Source organism: Abramis brama, assembly GCF_963993115.1.
Source record: "Abramis brama genome assembly, chromosome: 2".
Classification (NCBI taxonomy): domain Eukaryota; kingdom Metazoa; phylum Chordata; class Actinopteri; order Cypriniformes; family Leuciscidae; genus Abramis; species Abramis brama.
In genome coordinates, this window is record NC_139964.1 from 45,251,586 (window position 1) to 45,269,862 (window position 18,277).

The 18,277-nt window shown below is 36.2% G+C and overlaps 1 protein-coding gene across 4 annotated transcripts in view; it reads left to right on the forward strand.

The window, feature by feature from the left end:
• The first annotated feature begins 363 nt into the window (after nucleotides 1–363).
• The window catches only part of gemin8 (gem (nuclear organelle) associated protein 8), a 66,161-nt gene continuing 48,247 nt past the window's right edge, over nucleotides 364–18,277 (forward strand). The window contains exons 1-3 of one of the 4 annotated variants that reach the window (XM_084107180.1): nucleotides 364–440; nucleotides 6,710–6,757; nucleotides 7,110–7,500. In XM_084107180.1, the coding sequence (XP_083963306.1) occupies nucleotides 6,755–6,757; nucleotides 7,110–7,500 (394 nt within the window). In that variant the 5' untranslated portion in view covers nucleotides 364–440; nucleotides 6,710–6,754. Of the gene's footprint in view, nucleotides 441–6,360; nucleotides 6,596–6,709; nucleotides 6,758–7,109; nucleotides 7,501–18,277 lie in introns of those variants that run through there. The other 3 variants (XM_084107179.1, XM_084107177.1, XM_084107178.1) reach the window with 3 other exon arrangements.

Consider the following 18,277-nt stretch of genomic DNA (forward strand, 5'->3'; position numbering starts at 1 on the left):
GGATATACTAACTTTTCATTATGTTTTATTGTCTTGAGTGAAGCGGCTTGTGAGAACAATGCTGGACCTCTAGGATTGTTATGGCCATCACCAGTCCTGTCTGTTTCATGGATCACCTGCCCCTGGTTTTTGTTTTTCTTGTTCACACACACTCACACAAGCACACATTTTTGTTGTCTGTCATTGTTTAATAAAAAATATTTTATTTGAAAACCTTCATTTGTATCAGCCATGCTTACATTTTTAATAACGTTTTTAATCTGTTATAGTTTTGATAATGTGTATGGCTTAATCTTAAAATAATATTCTCTTAACATGATAATGTTTCACGTTGTGGTCCTGGGGGTGGCCACTTTCATCAGAAGAAGTGAGCTAGCTTCTAAGCGATTTCTGAACGGACCGCCACGGCAGACCTCTTTGCGTGATCACGAAGGTACAAGGTAGGCTAATGGCTGAATCAAAATTTATAAACAAAATCACGGGAATCAATAGCCTAATACAGCCCAGTTGTGCTAAAATAAATATCATGAGACGTCTATCATCAGATGAATGATATGGAAAAGTTAAGTTAGAGCCGCTAAAGCCAGTGCTACTACCCATGCGAACATGAACACTAAGCTTTTCCCTCCAAAAATATAGCCTAAAACTTATCTCCAAATGCAAAACTGACATTAACAAAATGCAATAATGCAATAACAGCTGAAAAATTACTTGGGTGTGTGTTTTATTTTATATTTACCGTTCAATAATGCAATCGCTGCTGTCTGTCCCATAGAAGAACATGACAGCCAGCGTATGTTTTGGAACTATTGGGGCTTACATGAACCACGTGACAGCCATAGCGGCGACATCAAAGAGTGTCGCAACTCTTTCTCTCTATGGCTCTGGCGCGCGCACACGTCTACCTGTAGATGTCACAAGAGATTTGCTCATTATGTTCAACATTCAGAAACCTTCAATCTGCTCAGTCGTCAATTTATTAATATAATCCAATTTTATTTGCACTTACGTTAAAATGTCTTTTGATCTTTTAAGATGTTTTCTTCTAACAGGAGATGCTGTTCTGTTTCCATTTCAGTAGCTACCAATATGTTGGCACTATCCACTCCGAAGTGGTTTTTATTAAATAGCAAGTACGTGCACAATATAACAATATACAAAGAGTTTAAACAAAGAGAAAAATAAATACATATATTTTATGGCTAACAATGGATGTAGTAAAACTTAAATGGCAGCTGGTAGCCTAATATAATCCATGTGACAGGATAAGATAGAAAATATTGGAGGAAATGGAATATCAATAAGTGGCGTGTTGTGGTGATTTTAATGCACACAGCACATTATTAGGAGTACAAACAGATTATAATGGACTGATCATAAGACATGTTAGATTGGGGAGGATTAGTGTGTATCAATGATGGAAGCTATACAGTAGTTGATTTGTCACAGGGAAAATATTCAATGTTAGACTTGAAACAACTAGTCTCAGAAAGTTTTAGCTGGAAAATGTGATTGGAAAGTATTAAATCAAAGTAGCCTATAGGTAGTGATCATTTTCCTATCATCGGTTTAGATATAGCACAAACTGGTGGAAAGAATGCCAAGGTGGAAGTTTAAACCTGCCAAATGGGACAAATGGAGATATGTCATAGCAAAATGTCTGAAATAGTAATATGGAAGATGTAGAAGTTTTTTATTATAAGCTATGTGAAGTTCTTCAGAGTACTGCTGAAGAAGTAATAGGTAAAAAAGAAGGCAGGTTACAGGAGGAAAGCCGTCCCATGAGTGTAGTGAGGCAATTAGTAAAATAAATAAAGCATTATTTAACTTAAAGTAACTTAAATTTATCCGAAGAAATTAGGAGGTATATGGAACAGAACCTGATTAAGAACCCTCAATTACTGGAGGAAAAAGGACATTCTGGAAGGATGTACTGTAGACTTGGAATTTAGTCTTTCCCCTTATTATTAAATTCACAGGGCCGGACACCAGTTATCTTGCCAAGAAGAATTTTATTCTTATATGTCAGGAGAGAAACTTTCAGAAGATGTTACATTCATGCCAGGTCTATGCGTTCTCGTGTTTCTCTTCCCTCACATCTCTTAGTTTCTCTTCCCTCACATCTCTTAGTTTCTCTGAGGTTGTACAGTAAAGTTGATCTTATATACATCACTGAGCGGATTCCTTTTATGGTCTTAGCTTTAAAAATGGAACGTATATGTCATGCGACACATGGCACAATTCACTTCCATATTAAGAATCATCTTTGTTGCTTACATCTGCATCAGTTGGAAACATGTTACAGTACACACCCTTCTGTCTCCCTCTGTCTCTGACATATGATCTTTACATGCATCCATGCTATCTATAGTCTCTCATACACTCAAACTCATGCACATAAAACTCCATATGATAATACAACTGATTATGAATATTAATAAAGAATAATAGTACAAATACATAATATAAAATAATAAAATAATATTAAAAGATGAAATTTTAGTCTTCATGTACGTTAGATTTAGTTTACCCTGTAGGAGTTGAAGAAAGCGCTTGCAGGGTTTAAAAAAACTTTTCGAAAGAGATGACATTTGTTATGCGATGGTAAAACATCTATCAGAGACATCACTAAATATAATTTTGAGCCTCTTTAAGGTGTGAGAGTCAGGGAAGTTGCAGCTGACTGGAAGCATGGTGTCATTGTGCCAATTGCAAAGCCAGGCAAGGATCATTCACAGCCAACTAACTACAGGCCCATTGCATTAACCTCGAACCTGTGCAAACTGATGGAGCGTATGGTTATACGCAGATTGGTGCATGTCATTGAGAAGAAAAACCTTTTCTCCCCATACCAAAGTGGTTTCCGGAAAGGGCGAAACACAATGGTATCTGTTCTCTGCTCGGAAGCTGAAATAAGAAAGGCCCAAGTAAACAAGGAAGCATTAGTAGTAGTATTTTTCAATGCTGAAAAAGCATACGACATGATGTGGAAAGAGGGACTTTTAATAAAATTAGACAGAATGGAAATAAAAAGAAGAATGTACAACTGGATCATGAATTTCTTGTTTAAAAGAACTACAAGTTAGAGTGGGTTCTGCATTTTCTCAGATATATCCAGTAGAGAATGGAACACTTCAAGGAAGTGTTTGTAGTCCTATTCTGTTTAATTTAAAGGGGTCATATAATGCCATTTTTGTACAAGCTAATATGATTCTTTAGCGTCTAAATTAAAAGTTTGTAATATACTTTAATTAAAAATTCTCATTAGTATTGTAAGAAAACACTAATTTTACCTGGTCAAAAACAGCTCTGTTTTCAGCACACCATTTAAGTGCATGTATCTTTAAATGATAATGAGCTTTGCTCACCCCGCCCCTCTGTTCTGTGCGTACACCGTAAAACACAATAACACAATAACCATAACGCGTTGTTCATTATAAATGTGGGATTATGAATTATATTGAGAACGTCGTATATAGAAAACATGCCGTAATGTACCCTGAGTGTAAACAGCCGCATTCATCGTGAAGCGTGCAGCAAGCGATTTGCAAAGATTAATGTAAATATTAATATAAAGGTTAATAAAACGTTACACTCACTTCTTCTTCTGGAGGTGCAGCAGGAACACGAATAGTTGGTACCGATCCTTTTTTCAGGAGCAGCTTCTTAGCAAAACCAGCTTTATATTGACCTCGTTTGTAAAGCAGTCTGGTGTGTGAAATGATTCGCGCAAACATGAAAGCATTGACGTTGATCGTGGGGAATATTCCCTTCGAAAACAAGAAGTTGTGTTCCTTATTACACCCAAGAACAGAACACCACAATCGTTTAGACGCCATTCTACTCATAGAAAGTGCTCCAGCGTATCAACAATGACCGCGCCGGTCTACGCGGACTATGATTGACAGCTCGCTCACGAGCGAGGGCGGGTCTGTGTTGAAACGCTGCTGTCAATCAACAATCGTGGGAGGGGCGTCAATTTTGTGACGTCACAAAATCGAACGGCTTGATTTGAGATGGGGGAAAACATATAAGAAGATAAAAAAAAAACACTGGATGGATTTTTATCATTTTATGATGGTTGTGTACAGGCACTGCCAACACACATTTCAGTACAATCAACTTGTAAAAGTGCATGTACCATAATATGACCCCTTTAATGATTAATGACATGTATACATAAATAAACATAGGGATAGGAAGGTCCTTGCAGATGACGGGTCACTGTGGAAAAGGGGGCGCAATGTGTGGTATGTGGAGATGTGTATGCAGAATGCTGTTAAAAAAGTAGAGAATTGGGCAAATGAACAAATGAGTTTCCGTTTCTCTGTAGCAAAAACTCAGGTGATCTGTTTTACAAAAAGGAAAACCAATTTGATAATGAACATTAAAATGTATGAACAACAACTGTGGAACAAGTGTCAGTAATCAGATTTCTGGGAATGTGGATGGATTCAAAGCTGAATTTTAGAATTCATATCTAGAAAATGGTAGACGTAAAAAAGCAATAAACGTGAGGTGTTTGGCAGGAGCATCTATTGATTATGGCATGTACAGTTCTGCATTTAAAACACTATACTTTTAAAGATTGAGGCAATTCAAGCACTGCGTATATGTCGTGGAAGATCATCAGCAGTACAAGAAGAGATGGGTGAAATGCCTTAAGAAACTCAAACTCAAACTAAAGGTGTACCTTTTGGAGCGTGCATTTCTCTAAATTTAAATTTATCTATGTTTTTTTCTGCAGTCTGAATGACATTTTTTACTCTTAAATCTTGTTGGATTTATGTTATGTGCAACAAACAGCAACATTACACACTAACTAAAGTTAAAAAAGTGAAATCATATTCAACCACCCCTTTAAAGTCTTGTTCTGCTCCATTCCTGCACAATATTCCTGTTAAGTCTCAAGCGAATTATTTGGGTGTTACAATTTATAAAGATGTCAATGCGAGAGGGAAATTAAACTTTGATCCAGTAATTACTAAAGCTAAGAAAAAGTTAAATTCCTGGCTCCAAAGAGACTTGTCTTTACGAGGAAGGGCTCTCCTCGCCAATACAAAGCGTAGGGTGTTTCTAGATTGACCTACCCTCTTTCTTTGCATGTGGACAAGACAATTTGTGTAGAGGTTGATAGAATGCTTTTTGATTTTTTATGGAAACACAAGAGACATTACATCAAAAAATCTGTTGTCATAAATAGCTTTGAACATGGGGGTTTAAACTTTCTTGATTTTGCTTCTTTAAACAATATGTTTAAGATCAATTGGTTGAGGCAGTTCTTGAATGATTCTGATTCCATATGGAATGCTATTCCCAATTATATTTTTTCTAAAGTTGGTGGTCTCCCCTTTCTGTTAGTATATAATGATAATATCTCTAAATTGCCCATCAAATTGTCAAATTTCCATATAAGCATGGTGCTTTTGGCCTGGCACTTGATTTACAAACATCATTTTAGTCCTCATAGGCATTGTATTTGGAATTACCATGATATCCGGTTTAATAATAATATTCTTTTGGTTTCCCAACTTGTAAATTCAAATGGTCATTTATTTTCTTATTCTGAATTCTTAACTAAATATTGTATTCCTGTCACCCCACGAGACTTGGCCATAGTGATGGATGCCATATTGCACTTTTAAAAACTCAGCTGATTCTTTACTCTCTTCTACCTCTTGGATACATCCTTGCGAGACAGCAATAGGGAAGATTTGTTTTTTTATCTAGCCCCTCTCTTAGGAATAGAAAGATTACACTACTTTTTCAGAATGATATACTGTCCCTTCTGTAATATCTTATTGGAGTAATTGTTTTAATGATATTCCTTGGAAGAAAGTGTGGTTTCTATGCAACAAATATAAAATCACTAATTAGGTTAAAGAGGTATCATTCAAGTTGTTACATCGATTTTACCCAGTCAATCTTTATATCAAAAAAATGTTTCCTGAGTTGGATCCTGCTCCTTCTGTGGAGTGGAAGACGAGTCTGTACCTCACCTTTTTTGGGATTGTGTTCATGTAGCTACTTTTTGGAAGAAATTTTGTCTGTTTGTACGTGCTTCTTTATTAGACAATTTTTCTTTGGTGTTTAAGGATGTCTTATTTGGAGCTTTAAGATCTTTGGGAATAAATAACTAGTCACTTCAGGTTCTGTTAGGAAATGACCCAAAACAATCAAGAATATTTCATGAATTATTTATTTTCTTAAAAGAAAAACGACTGATCAATAGAATTTAAGAGACTTCAATTTTCATTTGTCTTATTGTTCACTAACCTCCCAACAATTATGCACTCCACACTCCTCTCCAGTAGGTGGCGGGAATGCACAATTTAAGTTGGTCTAACCGCTATTAAAGAAGAAGAATTGGCTTACATGGGGCACGTGGTCGACGTAATCGAGTTGTTATCATAGACAGTAGGTTGTTGTGCGACAGCCTGTCATCTCCTTTCCTGCTCATGTTGGGACGGTATGAGTGGTGAGAAGTACAGCTAAACGATGCTGTCGTTTTAATACATAATACGTTTAATTATTGGTTATAGTACGCATGTTGTTGTTTAAAGAGTACTCCTGCTCCTTTCTTCGAAATGACTAAGTAACTCACTTAATTTTACATGTGTTATCGCTAAATTATTCTCTTCCTGTCCACTGCTGCATATGAGTACATGCATGTTTACTCGTAATTGAAATAAACCTTTCTCTCCTACAGGTACATAAATAGATTCAATTTAACGTTACTAGTCGCCTCTTCATAATGGTAGGTCTTACACTTCTCTGTAATTTAGGCTACTAGTATCTTAGCACTTTATAAGGTTTCATTTGTTATAAGTTAACTATATTAGTTAACATGAACTAACAATGAACAATATTTATAGTACAGCATTTATTAATCTTAGTTAATGTTAATCTCAGCATTTACTAACTCATTATGAAAAGTTGTATCTGTTAATATTAGTATGTACTGCACAAATATATTGCTTATTATTAGTTCAAGTTAGTTAATGCATTAACTAATTTTACCAAATAAGACCTTATTGTAAATTTAACACAGAGTGATAATTCTAAGCACTCTATACTCATAAGACATAACAGCCTTTGTTATGTTACAGGCCAGTCAGTGTGATGTAGAGGTGTGGTATGCCCATCCAGTTTATGCCCGTTATTGGCAGCACTACCAGCAGGCCATGAACTGGCGGCAGAGGCACAAGCAGGCATACAGGAAAGCTTTGGAGGTTGGCCACTTCCAGGCACTGTATTCCATGTGCCCCTCTACCATGCAGCGTTACTCAGATTGGCATGCAGATAAGAGCTGGAGGAACAATCACAGAGATGGAACGACAGGTAGAGAAGAAAAAAGGGAGAATGAGGCCACCGTTTCAGACAGTGAGATGGAAGAGAGTTCAGATGAGAGCCAGATTGAGTGTGACGTCAGCAACATGGACATCTCAGAAGAGCTGCGACAATACTTTGCCCAGACAGAGCGACACAAGCAGGAACTCAGTAAGTGTTTAACAGCATATGTGGAAACTTTTATTAAAACTGATCTATGCATTTAGCCTAGTTTTTCTGTTTTGTGCTGATTCAGCTTTATTTAATTTTTATTTTGCTTCATTCTGGAACATGGCGATCATATGAGTTCTCTCTTTTGAGCTACTTTATTGAATAATAATAATAATAATAATAATTTATGTTTATATGGCGTCTTTCAGGACCTCAAGGTTATTTTAAATAATTTTTCCTTTATTTACCAAGGTTGAAAACTCATTGAGGAAAAAAAAAAAAAATCCTGTACAAGAGTGACCTGGACTACATTTCTCAACCAAAAGCATTGTGGGCTAAGTTTATCGTAGAGACCATTGGTGCCAATAATTCTACGATCTACTAAGGCTTACGATCCTTTTGGGAAATGCAGCTCTGGTCAAGAAGGCAGCAACAATTTACCTGGGGATAAAACAGAGATTTTTAAAGTACCGTAAATTCATTTAGTGACTGGAGCATGGACAACTTTAAAATATTTAGCAGATTATTCCAAGCAACAGAAGTGTTGCTTAAAATCTTTATTTCTCACGCTCTGTTCAGACCTGAGGAACATTAGCTATATCAGGACATTTTGAGCAAAGGTTATAGTATACATTTGTATTGAATAAACTGAGTGACAAATAAGGAGTTATACCACAGATGGACTTATAAATAAAACAGTAACTTCTCCGCATAGCCAGAGGTGGTCACTCAGCCTCGTCATATAAAGTACAATGATGTGGTTTGATAACTACAACCAGTTATAAAACATAAAGCACTGTGAAAGACAGAGAAATTCATAATTCAAGCAAGCAAACAAACAAAAATGAGAAATAATATAATTACAAAAACCAAGACCGATATGAAATGAGAATCAGGACAGAGTTAGGTACAAAAAATATTAGAAAAACAGACAACCAAAAGTCTTCTCTTCTCAAATTTAATTAGCTTAGATTATTCTGAGGAACTGATGGATGAGAGCTTGAGAGGAGCCAGGCTCATTATCCCAGAATATCCCCACTGCCATGCAGTCTCTGTACACTGGCCATCTGTTTTACACATTAAGCCTGCTTAAAGAAGAGATGCACCCTACTGATTCATTGCAAAAAATTTGGAATTATTAATTGTTAAATACTGACCTGATATGGTATGTGATCTTATATTTAAAGTACTGGCTTGTTTGAACAGAATATGACAGTGATTCTAAATGCTAAATACAAATAATAAAAAACAACTGTGTATAGTGTATTTGAATGGCAAAGAAAGAGGGATTAAAAAAAAAAAAGTATCCTGAAGCAATTTTCTCATCAGCATTCTGTCAGCTCCCTTAAATTGATTTCCAGGACATTTTTACCATAATGTAATACAATTAGAATCATTTTCACCTATATATTTTTGGTGGGTGAAGTTTTGGTGCTTATTTATTGATATAATAATATTTTCTTCATGTGTTTTGAGGAATGAGCATAATAGCTTATCAATGAGGTCTGAAACTGTTCTAAAGCAGGAGGCTGGGGACCACATGCCTGCAAACTTCAAAGGGGGACCTAATAAGTAAATTATTAAATTATTAAAGTAAATTATAAGTAAATTAAAGTGCCCCTATTATGCTATTTTAAAGTTTCCTAATGTTGTTTTGGAGTCTCCTACAACAGGTTTACATGCATCAAAGGTCAAAAAACTTTAATTTTCTCATAAAAAACATTTGCACATCACCACATTTTCAATGATTCTCAAACGACTCGTCAGATGAATCAGTCTCTTTAAATCCCTCCTTTCCGCGAGCTACTCTGATCTGAGTGGCCAGACAGCACATTTATTTACTTATTTATTTACAGAGTATTTTTCTAATTTATTGCAGTGAACATGCAGAAACTGTATTAATACCAGTGCATACATTAGCCGAGCTCTAGCGTGAATGACTGATGTAACATAAATGTTGGTAAAACAAATCTTGTTCCATGCTTAATTTTTCCTCAAAGTAGTGAGAACGACAGACTCACTTTTTGCATTAATAGACACAGTTTTAGGTAATAGTGGCCCACAGCTGATCAGCAGAAGTATTTCAGTAAGACAGTAATAATGTGAGTTAGCCAGAAGCAGGAGACCTACACAATATAAAACTCAAAACAAAGTATTTTGAACACCATCTTTCAAGAGCAAGCGGTTTGCAAATCCTGCATTGAACACCGAGATTTGAGAAATCGTCGTCAGTAAAATAAAGGGAACACAGCAAAAGTTTAGGATTATACTGCTGTGGTATTGTGGTAAAGATGAGTTTTAACCACTGATTCTTCACATGCTCGTCCTTGGGCAGTGAATAAAAAACTGGCTTTACCTTCACATTGTAGAGCACAGCTTCTCCTCAACATGATGCTGTCCAGTATCCACAGAAATCAACTGACGGTTTGAGGGCGTTCAAGTTTTCTCTGGTGTCTGCGTGCGCAATAAGTGGGCGTACAATATGCTAATGTTTCATCTTGACGTCTCAACGAAACGGCTTATGACTCGTTTGAAAAACCATTCACTTAATTGACTCAGAGTCGACTCTTACTTTTGAAAGACAATAACTATATACGGTGCACTTTCAGATTTAAAACTTTGCAGTATGTTTTCATCCACTTATTAGAGATATGTTACACACTACATGAAAGGTCCTTTTCAAAAATCCATAATAGGGGCACTTTAAAATAATTTAGTACATAGAGGTAATCACTTAAAAACAAAAATGACCAATTGGGATGAACTCCCCTAGGTTGAATGCAACATGCTTTGTGACATACCCTCATTCTCAGACATGATCAACAAACGGTAAATAAAGATACAAACTAGACTACATTTAAATAAGGGTTCTCTTAAAATAAGCACGGTTTGCGCCAGCCACAATTATTTGCTGTTGAACACAAAATCATAAAATTTGAAGAGATATTTAGAAACCAAAATTGCCGGTTTTCCTATTATTATTATTAGGGGCCAAGCACCGAAGGTGCGTAGGCACCTATTGTATCTGTTCCCGTTCTTCTTATTATTATTAGGGGCCAAGCACCGAAGGTGCGGAGGCACCTATTGTATTTGTTCCGGTTCTTATTAGGGGCCAAGCACCGAAGGTGCGGAGGCACCTATTGTATCTGTTCCGTTTCTTATTATTAGGGGCCAAGCACCGAAGGTGCGGATGCACCTATTGTATCTGTTCCTTTTTAGGGGTTCAAGCACGAAGTGCTGAAACCCTATTGTAATTGCCCTGATTTTTATTATTATTATTATTCTTCCCTAAAACGCATCGTGCAGCCAAAACCGTAAGGCCTAGAGACGTGATACTTGGTCAAATGGTAGTTGTATTGCTCGCTACTCAGATACACGGACTTAGCCAAATCGGCCCATAGGTGGCGCTACAGCGACCAAAAGCGCGAAACTGCTCATAACTCCTAGACTGTATGTCGTAGACTCAAGTGTCTTATATCAATGTAATTAAGACCTCATGGCAAACAAAACGTATATCTCCGATTTCATTTCCGGTATGCAAATTTTTCCGCCATTTTGAATTTTGTCAAAAACCTACTTTTGCGAACTAGTCCTAGGTTTTTTGCCCGATCGGAACCAAACCAGTGCAGAAATGTTCTCTGGAGTTTGAATATCAATAATTATCGAAAAAAAGTTGAAATTTCGATTCACGGTCGCTAAGGGGCGCCAAATTGTATGTTGTGGGAGGAGCCTATTTTACTAAAACGGCCATAACTCCAGAAGTAAATGAGGTATCTTCACCAAACTCGGTACAATTATTTAAGAGGTCAATCTGAGGTCACAGTAAAAAAATCGTGGCGATTGGCCACATGGTGACGCTATAACATGAAAAAAACATAAAACTGGCTATAACCACCTGACCATTAGTCCGATTGACTTGAAAATTGGTATGCAGTGTCTTGGTCCAAGGTGTCATGTATGTCTATGAGGACATTGGTGTATCTCAAAAAACATGGCCGCCATCGGCCAATGAAGTTTGAGCACCTATTAGACAAGGTTAACGGAGGCCGATCGGAACGAAACTCAGTGGGCATGTTCGACTCATGGCCCTAGAGGTCTGTAAGAATTTTGAAAGAAATCAGCCACTAGTTGGCACTAACGAGTTTTATGGCTCTGTAATCACGTGGTGTTACACTTATCGTAACAAAATGCATATCATTTGATAGATCTGCTCATGCTGAAAAACTTTGCCTCAAGAACCATTGCTGTCAATCAAACCGTTCATTAAATATTCGTAATTATGTTAAAAACATACTTTTGCGAACTAGTCCTAGGTTTTTCGCCCGATCGGAACCAAACGAGTCTAGGACAATTATCTGGACTGTCTAGATAAATAATTATCAAAAAAAAAGTTGAAATTTTGCATTTTTCACATGGGTATATTGGGTCATAAAGAAATTGGGCGTGGCAAAATGCACTCAAAAGCCTATAAATCCTAAACGAAAACTCAGAACTTCACGAAAATCGATGAGCATATGTGTCATAACATGCTAAAGAAGCATGGGAAATTTTATGGAGATCGGACCAAAGGTGGCGCTATAACTGTTAAAACGCTTTAAAACCATATATTTCCTATGGCAAATTGCCTGTATTGCCTGTGAATGGTCTTTTCCATCTATGATCTTATAATTTTCATATAATAATGTTCAAAACCAGTGCAGTACAATTCTCTGGACTCTCTAGATCAATAATTATAAGAAAAATTATTATTATTATTATTATTCCGCCCTAAAACGCATCGTGCAGACCAAACCGTAAGAGCTGGAACCTTGAAACTTGGCCAAATGGTAGTCCTCAATTTGGGGAGAACCTATCAAAGTATGACCCAGATTGGCCCATAGGTGGCGCTACAATGACCACATTTACTAAATTGCTCACAACTCCTAGACAGTTTGTCCTAGATTGTCCATTTTAGCATCACAGTGATCCCTGGCTCCAGACGGACAAAATGGCTATCTCCAAAAAATTGTTATGTTGAACTTTTGCATTTGGATGTCTCTAATAGGGTCATTTATAAAATGGGCGTGGCAAAATGCAATCAAAAGCCTATAAATCCTAAACAAAAACTCAGAACTTCACAAAAATTGGTGAACATATGTGACATACCATCCTTAACAAGCATGCAAAATTTTATGGTGATCGGACAATGGTTGGCGCTATAACTGTTAAAAGGCTTTAAAACCATTTATTTCCTATGGTAAACTGCCTGTATTGGCTATAAATGGTCTTTTCCATCTCTGATCATATCATTTTCATATCATAATGTTAAAAACTAGTGCAATACAATTCTCTGGACTCACTAGAACAATAATTGTCAAAAAAAGTTGAACTACTTCATTTGGATAGCTATAATAGGTTCACTTCAAAATGTGGCCTTTACCAAGTGTCCCCGAAAGCCTATATCTCTTTAATGAATGTTCAAACCTTCTTAAAAACAAGTCAGAACATGTGAAATATAACTCTGAACATGCATGAAAATTTTCAGACAGATCGGACAAAATTTGCCTCTATAACAGTTAAAAAGGTGAAAATGATATGAATATAATGGCATATTAAGCCAATAAGTGGTATTTTACTGCCCCCTGCTGTTTAAAATAGTCATTTTGTCATATTGTTCTATAATTTATATTTAGACTTTATAAAATCACTATTTTAACATTTACAATTACATTTAGTCAAAATCTATCTGTTAAAGTATTAGTATTGGTAGTTTGATCACATCATACAGTTCAAATGTCTGTATCTACAACATAATGTGTGTGTGTGTAGTCTTAGGTTTCTGAATAAATTCTGAATCATCTGATTAATAGCTTACAAAGACTTTGTGAAAATGTTTATAGACCATTCAAATATATTTTCATAATGACATATCCCAATAGCATTGAAAAAACAACAACATTTGTCTTTGTGTGTGTGTGTGTGTGTGTGTGTGTGTAAACATGCATTATGGAGTTAAAATGGAAAAACTGGATTGTTTTAGTGCAGAAAAATGGTGAAAATCAAGAAGTTTAAAGTGAAAGTGTTAATTGAATATATAGCTATGCCAATATGTGGTCTTCTACTGCTCTCTGCTGGCCATTCTACTTATTAATGAAGTCTACTCACATATGCTTTTACATTCATTAGACACTAAAAATCACTTATATAACAATAAGAAACTAAAAAGTCACTTATATAACAATTACTATTGTAGCACAATCATGCTAGAATCATAGTAAATAATACTAGAATGTGGTAAATTGTTGTGGGAGGAGCCTATTTTACTAAAATGGCTATAAGTCAAGAAGTAAATGAGATATCTTCACCAAACTCAGTACACATGTGTATGGGTTCAATTTGAGGTCACAGTAAACAATTTTATGGAGATCGGACGATAGGTGGCGCTATAACTGTTAAAAAGCTTTAAAACCATATATTTCCTATGGTACATTGCCTGTATTGGCTGTAAATGGTCTTTTTCATCTATTATGTCAGTGGTTAGATGCTTGCTAAATAAAACTAATAACTTTTGATGCTTTTGTGCTTAAAGGCCTTAAAGGCCTTAACTGCTTGAACCCCGATAAATGCTGCTTGCAGCTTTAATTATTAGGGGTTCAAGCACGAAGTGCTGAAACCCTATTGTAATTGCCCTGATTTTTATTATTATTATTATTCTTCCCTAAAACGCATCGTGCAGCCAAAACCGTAAGGCCTAGAGACGTGATACTTGGTCAAATGGTAGTAGTATTGCTCGCTACTCAGATACACGGACTTAGCCAAATCGGCCCATAGGTGGCGCTACAGCGACCAAAAGCGCGAAACTGCTCATAACTCCTAGACTGTATGTCGTAGACTCAAGTGTCTTATATCAATGTAATCAAGACCTCATGGCAAACAAAACATATATCTCCGATTTCATTTCCGGTATGCAAATTTTTCCGCCATTTTGAATTTTGTCAAAAACCTACTTTTGCGAACTAGTCCTAGGTTTTTTGCCCGATCGGAACCAAACCAGTGCAGAAATGTTCTCTGGAGTTTGAATATCAATAATTATCGAAAAAAAGTTGAAATTTCGATTCACGGTCGCTAAGGGGCGCCAAATTGTATGTTGTGGGAGGAGCCTATTTTACTAAAACGGCCATAACTCCAGAAGTAAATGAGGTATCTTCACCAAACTCGGTACAATTATTTAAGAGGTCAATCTGAGGTCACAGTAAAAAAATCGTGGCGATTGGCCATATGGTGACGCTATAACATGAAAAAAACATAAAACTGGCTATAACCACCTGACCATTAGTCCGATTGACTTGAAAATTGGTATGCAGTGTCTTGGTCGAAGGTGTCATGTATGTCTATGAGGACATTGGTGTATCTCAAAAAACATGGCCGCCATCGGCCAATGAATTTTGAGCACCTATTAGACAAGGTTAACGGAGGCCGATCGGAACGAAACTCAGTGGGCATGTTCGACTCATGGCCCTAGAGGTCTGTAAGAATTTTGAAAGAAATCAGCCACTAGTTGGCACTAACGAGTTTTATGGCTCTGTAATCACGTGGTGTTACACTTATCGTAACAAAATGCATATCATTTGATAGATCTGCTCATGCTGAAAAACTTTGCCTCAAGAACCATTGCTGTCAATCAAACCGTTCATTAAATATTCGCGAACATGTTAAAAACCTACTTTTGCGAACTAGTCCTAGGTTTTTCGCCCAATCGGAACCAGACCAGTCTAGGACAATTCTCTGGACTCTCTAGATCAATAATTATCAAAAAAAAGTTTAACTTTTGAATTTTTCGTATGGCTATAATTGGGTCATAAAGAAAAGGGGCGTGGCAAAATACACTAAAAAGCCTATAAATCCTAAATGAAAAAACACAACATCACAAAAATTGGTGAGCATATGTGACATAACATCATTAAGAAGCATGCCAAATTTTATGGAGATCGGACAATAGTTGGCGCTATAACTGTTAAAAGGCTTTAAAACCATATATTTCCTATGGTAAACTGCCTGTATTGGCTGTAAATGGACTTTTCCATCTCTGATCATATAATTTTTTTTTATATCATAATGTTAAAAACTAGTGCAATACAATTCTCTGGACTCACTAGAACAATAATTGTCAGAAAAAGTTGAACTACTTCATTTGGATAGCTATAATAGGTTCACTTCAAAATGTGGCCTTTACCAAGTGTCCCCGAAAGCCTATATCTCTTTAATGAATGTTCAAACCTTCTTAAAAACAAGTCAGAACATGTGAAATATCACTCTGAACATGCATGAAAATTTTCAGACAGATCGGACAAAATTTGCCTCTATAACAGTTAAAAAGGTGAAAATGATATGAATATAATGGCATATTAAGCCAATAAGTGGTATTTTACTGCCCCCTGCTGTTTAAAATAGTCATTTTGTCATATTGTTCTATAATTTATATTGAGACTTTATAAAATCCCTATTTGAACATTTACAATTACATTTAGTCAAAATCCATCTGTTAAAGTATTAGTATTGACAGTTTGATCACATCATATATATCAAATATCTGTATCTACAACATAATGTGTGTGTGTAGTCTTAGGTTTCTGAATAAATTCTGAATAATCTGATTAATAGCTTACAAAGACTTTGTGAAATGTTTATAGACCATTCAAATATATTTTCATAATGACACATTCCAATAGCATTGAAAAAACAACAACATTTGTCTTTGTGTGTGTGTGTGTGTGTGTGTGTGTAAACATGCATTATGGAGTTAAAATGGAAAAACTGGTTTGCTTTAGTGCAGACAAATGGTGAAAATCATGAAGTTTAAAGTGAAAGTGAGCCAATAAGTGGTCTTCTACTGCCCTCTGCTGGTCATTCTACTTATTAATGAAGTCTACTCACATATGCTTTTGCATTCATTAGACACTAAAAATCACTTATATAACAATAAGACACTAAAAAATAACTTATATAACAATTACTATTGTAGCACAATCATATTTTGTCAGAGTTTATCACTTCATTTGTACTGATACTTCACATAATTGCTAGCAATGTGGTAAATCATGGTAAATCACGCTAAAAACATGGTAAATCATAATAAATAATACTAGAATGTGGTATATCATGGTAAATCATGCTAGAACATGGTAAATCATGGTAAACTATGCTAGAACAGGGTAAACCATGGTAAACTATGATAAATCATGGTAAACTATGATAAATCATGATAAACTATGGTAAACCATGCTAGAATCACAGTAAACAATGGTAAATCATACTAGAATGTAGTATATCATGGTAAATCATGCTAGAATATGGCAAATCATGCTAGAATCATAGTAAATAATACTAGAATGTGGTAAATTGTTGTGGGAGGAGCCTATTTTACTAAAATGGCTATAACTCAAGAAGTAAATGAGATATCTTCACCAAACTCAGTACACATGTGTATGGGTTCAATTTGAGGTCACAGTAAACATTTTTATGGAGATCGGACCATAGGTGGCGCTATAACTGTTAAAAAGCTTTAAAACCATATATATCCCATGGTAAACTGCCTGTATTGGCTGTAAATGGTCTTTTCCATCTATTATGTCCGTGGTTACATGCTTGCTAAATAAATCTTAATAACTTTTGATGCTTTTGTGCTTAAATGCCTTAAAGGCCTTAACTGCTTGAACCCCGATAAATGCTGCTTGCAGCTTTAATCTTATTATTATTATTATTATTAGGGGCCAAGCACCGAAGGTGCGGAGGCACCTATTGTTTTTGTTCGCGTTCTTATTAGGGGTTCAAGCACGAAGTGCTGAAACCCTATTGTAATTGTACTGATTAGGGGTTCAAGCACGAAGTGCTGAAACCCTATTGTAATTGCTCTGATTTTTATTAGGGGTTCAAGCACGAAGTGCTAAAACCCTATTGTAATTGCTCTGATTTTTATTAGGGGTTCAAGCACGAAGTGCTGAAACCCTATTGTAATTGCTCTGATTTTTAGGGGTTCAAGCACGAAGTGCTGAAACCCTATTGTAATTGCCCTGATTTTTAGGGGTTCAAGCACGAAGTGCTGAAACCCTATTGTAACTGTCCTGATTTTTATTATTATTCTTCCGCCGTAAAACGCATCGTGCAGCCCAAACCGTAAGTGCTGGAGACTTGAAACTTTGCCAGATGGTAGTACAAAAATCGAGGAGAGGTTATCAAATTATGACCCCGATTGGCCAATAGGTGGCGCTATAGTAAGCAAAAGTATGAAATCGCTAATAACTCCTAGACGCTTTGTCGTAGACTCAAGTGTCTTATATCACTGTAATCCTTGGGTCAAGACGGACAAAACGTATATCTCCGATTTCATTTCCGGTATGCAAATTTTTCCGCCATTTTTAATTTTGTCAAAAACCTACTTTTGCGAACTAGTCTGTGGTTTTTCGCCCGATCGGAACCAAACCAGTGCAAAAATGTTCTTTGGACTCTGAAAATTAATAATTATCGAAAAAAAGTGGAAATTTCCATTCACGGTCGCTAGGGGGTACAAAATTAACGCTGTGGGAGGAGCCTATTTTACTAAAATGGCTATAACTCAAGAAGTAATTTAGTAAACTTCACCAAACTTGGTACACATATGTAGGAGGTCAATCTGAGGTCACAATAAAAAAAATGCGTCGATTGGCCACATGGTGGCGCTATAAAACAAAAAAAACGTATAGACACCTGACCGTTTTTCCGAATGACTTGAAATTTGGTATGCAGCGTCTTGGCCCAAGGG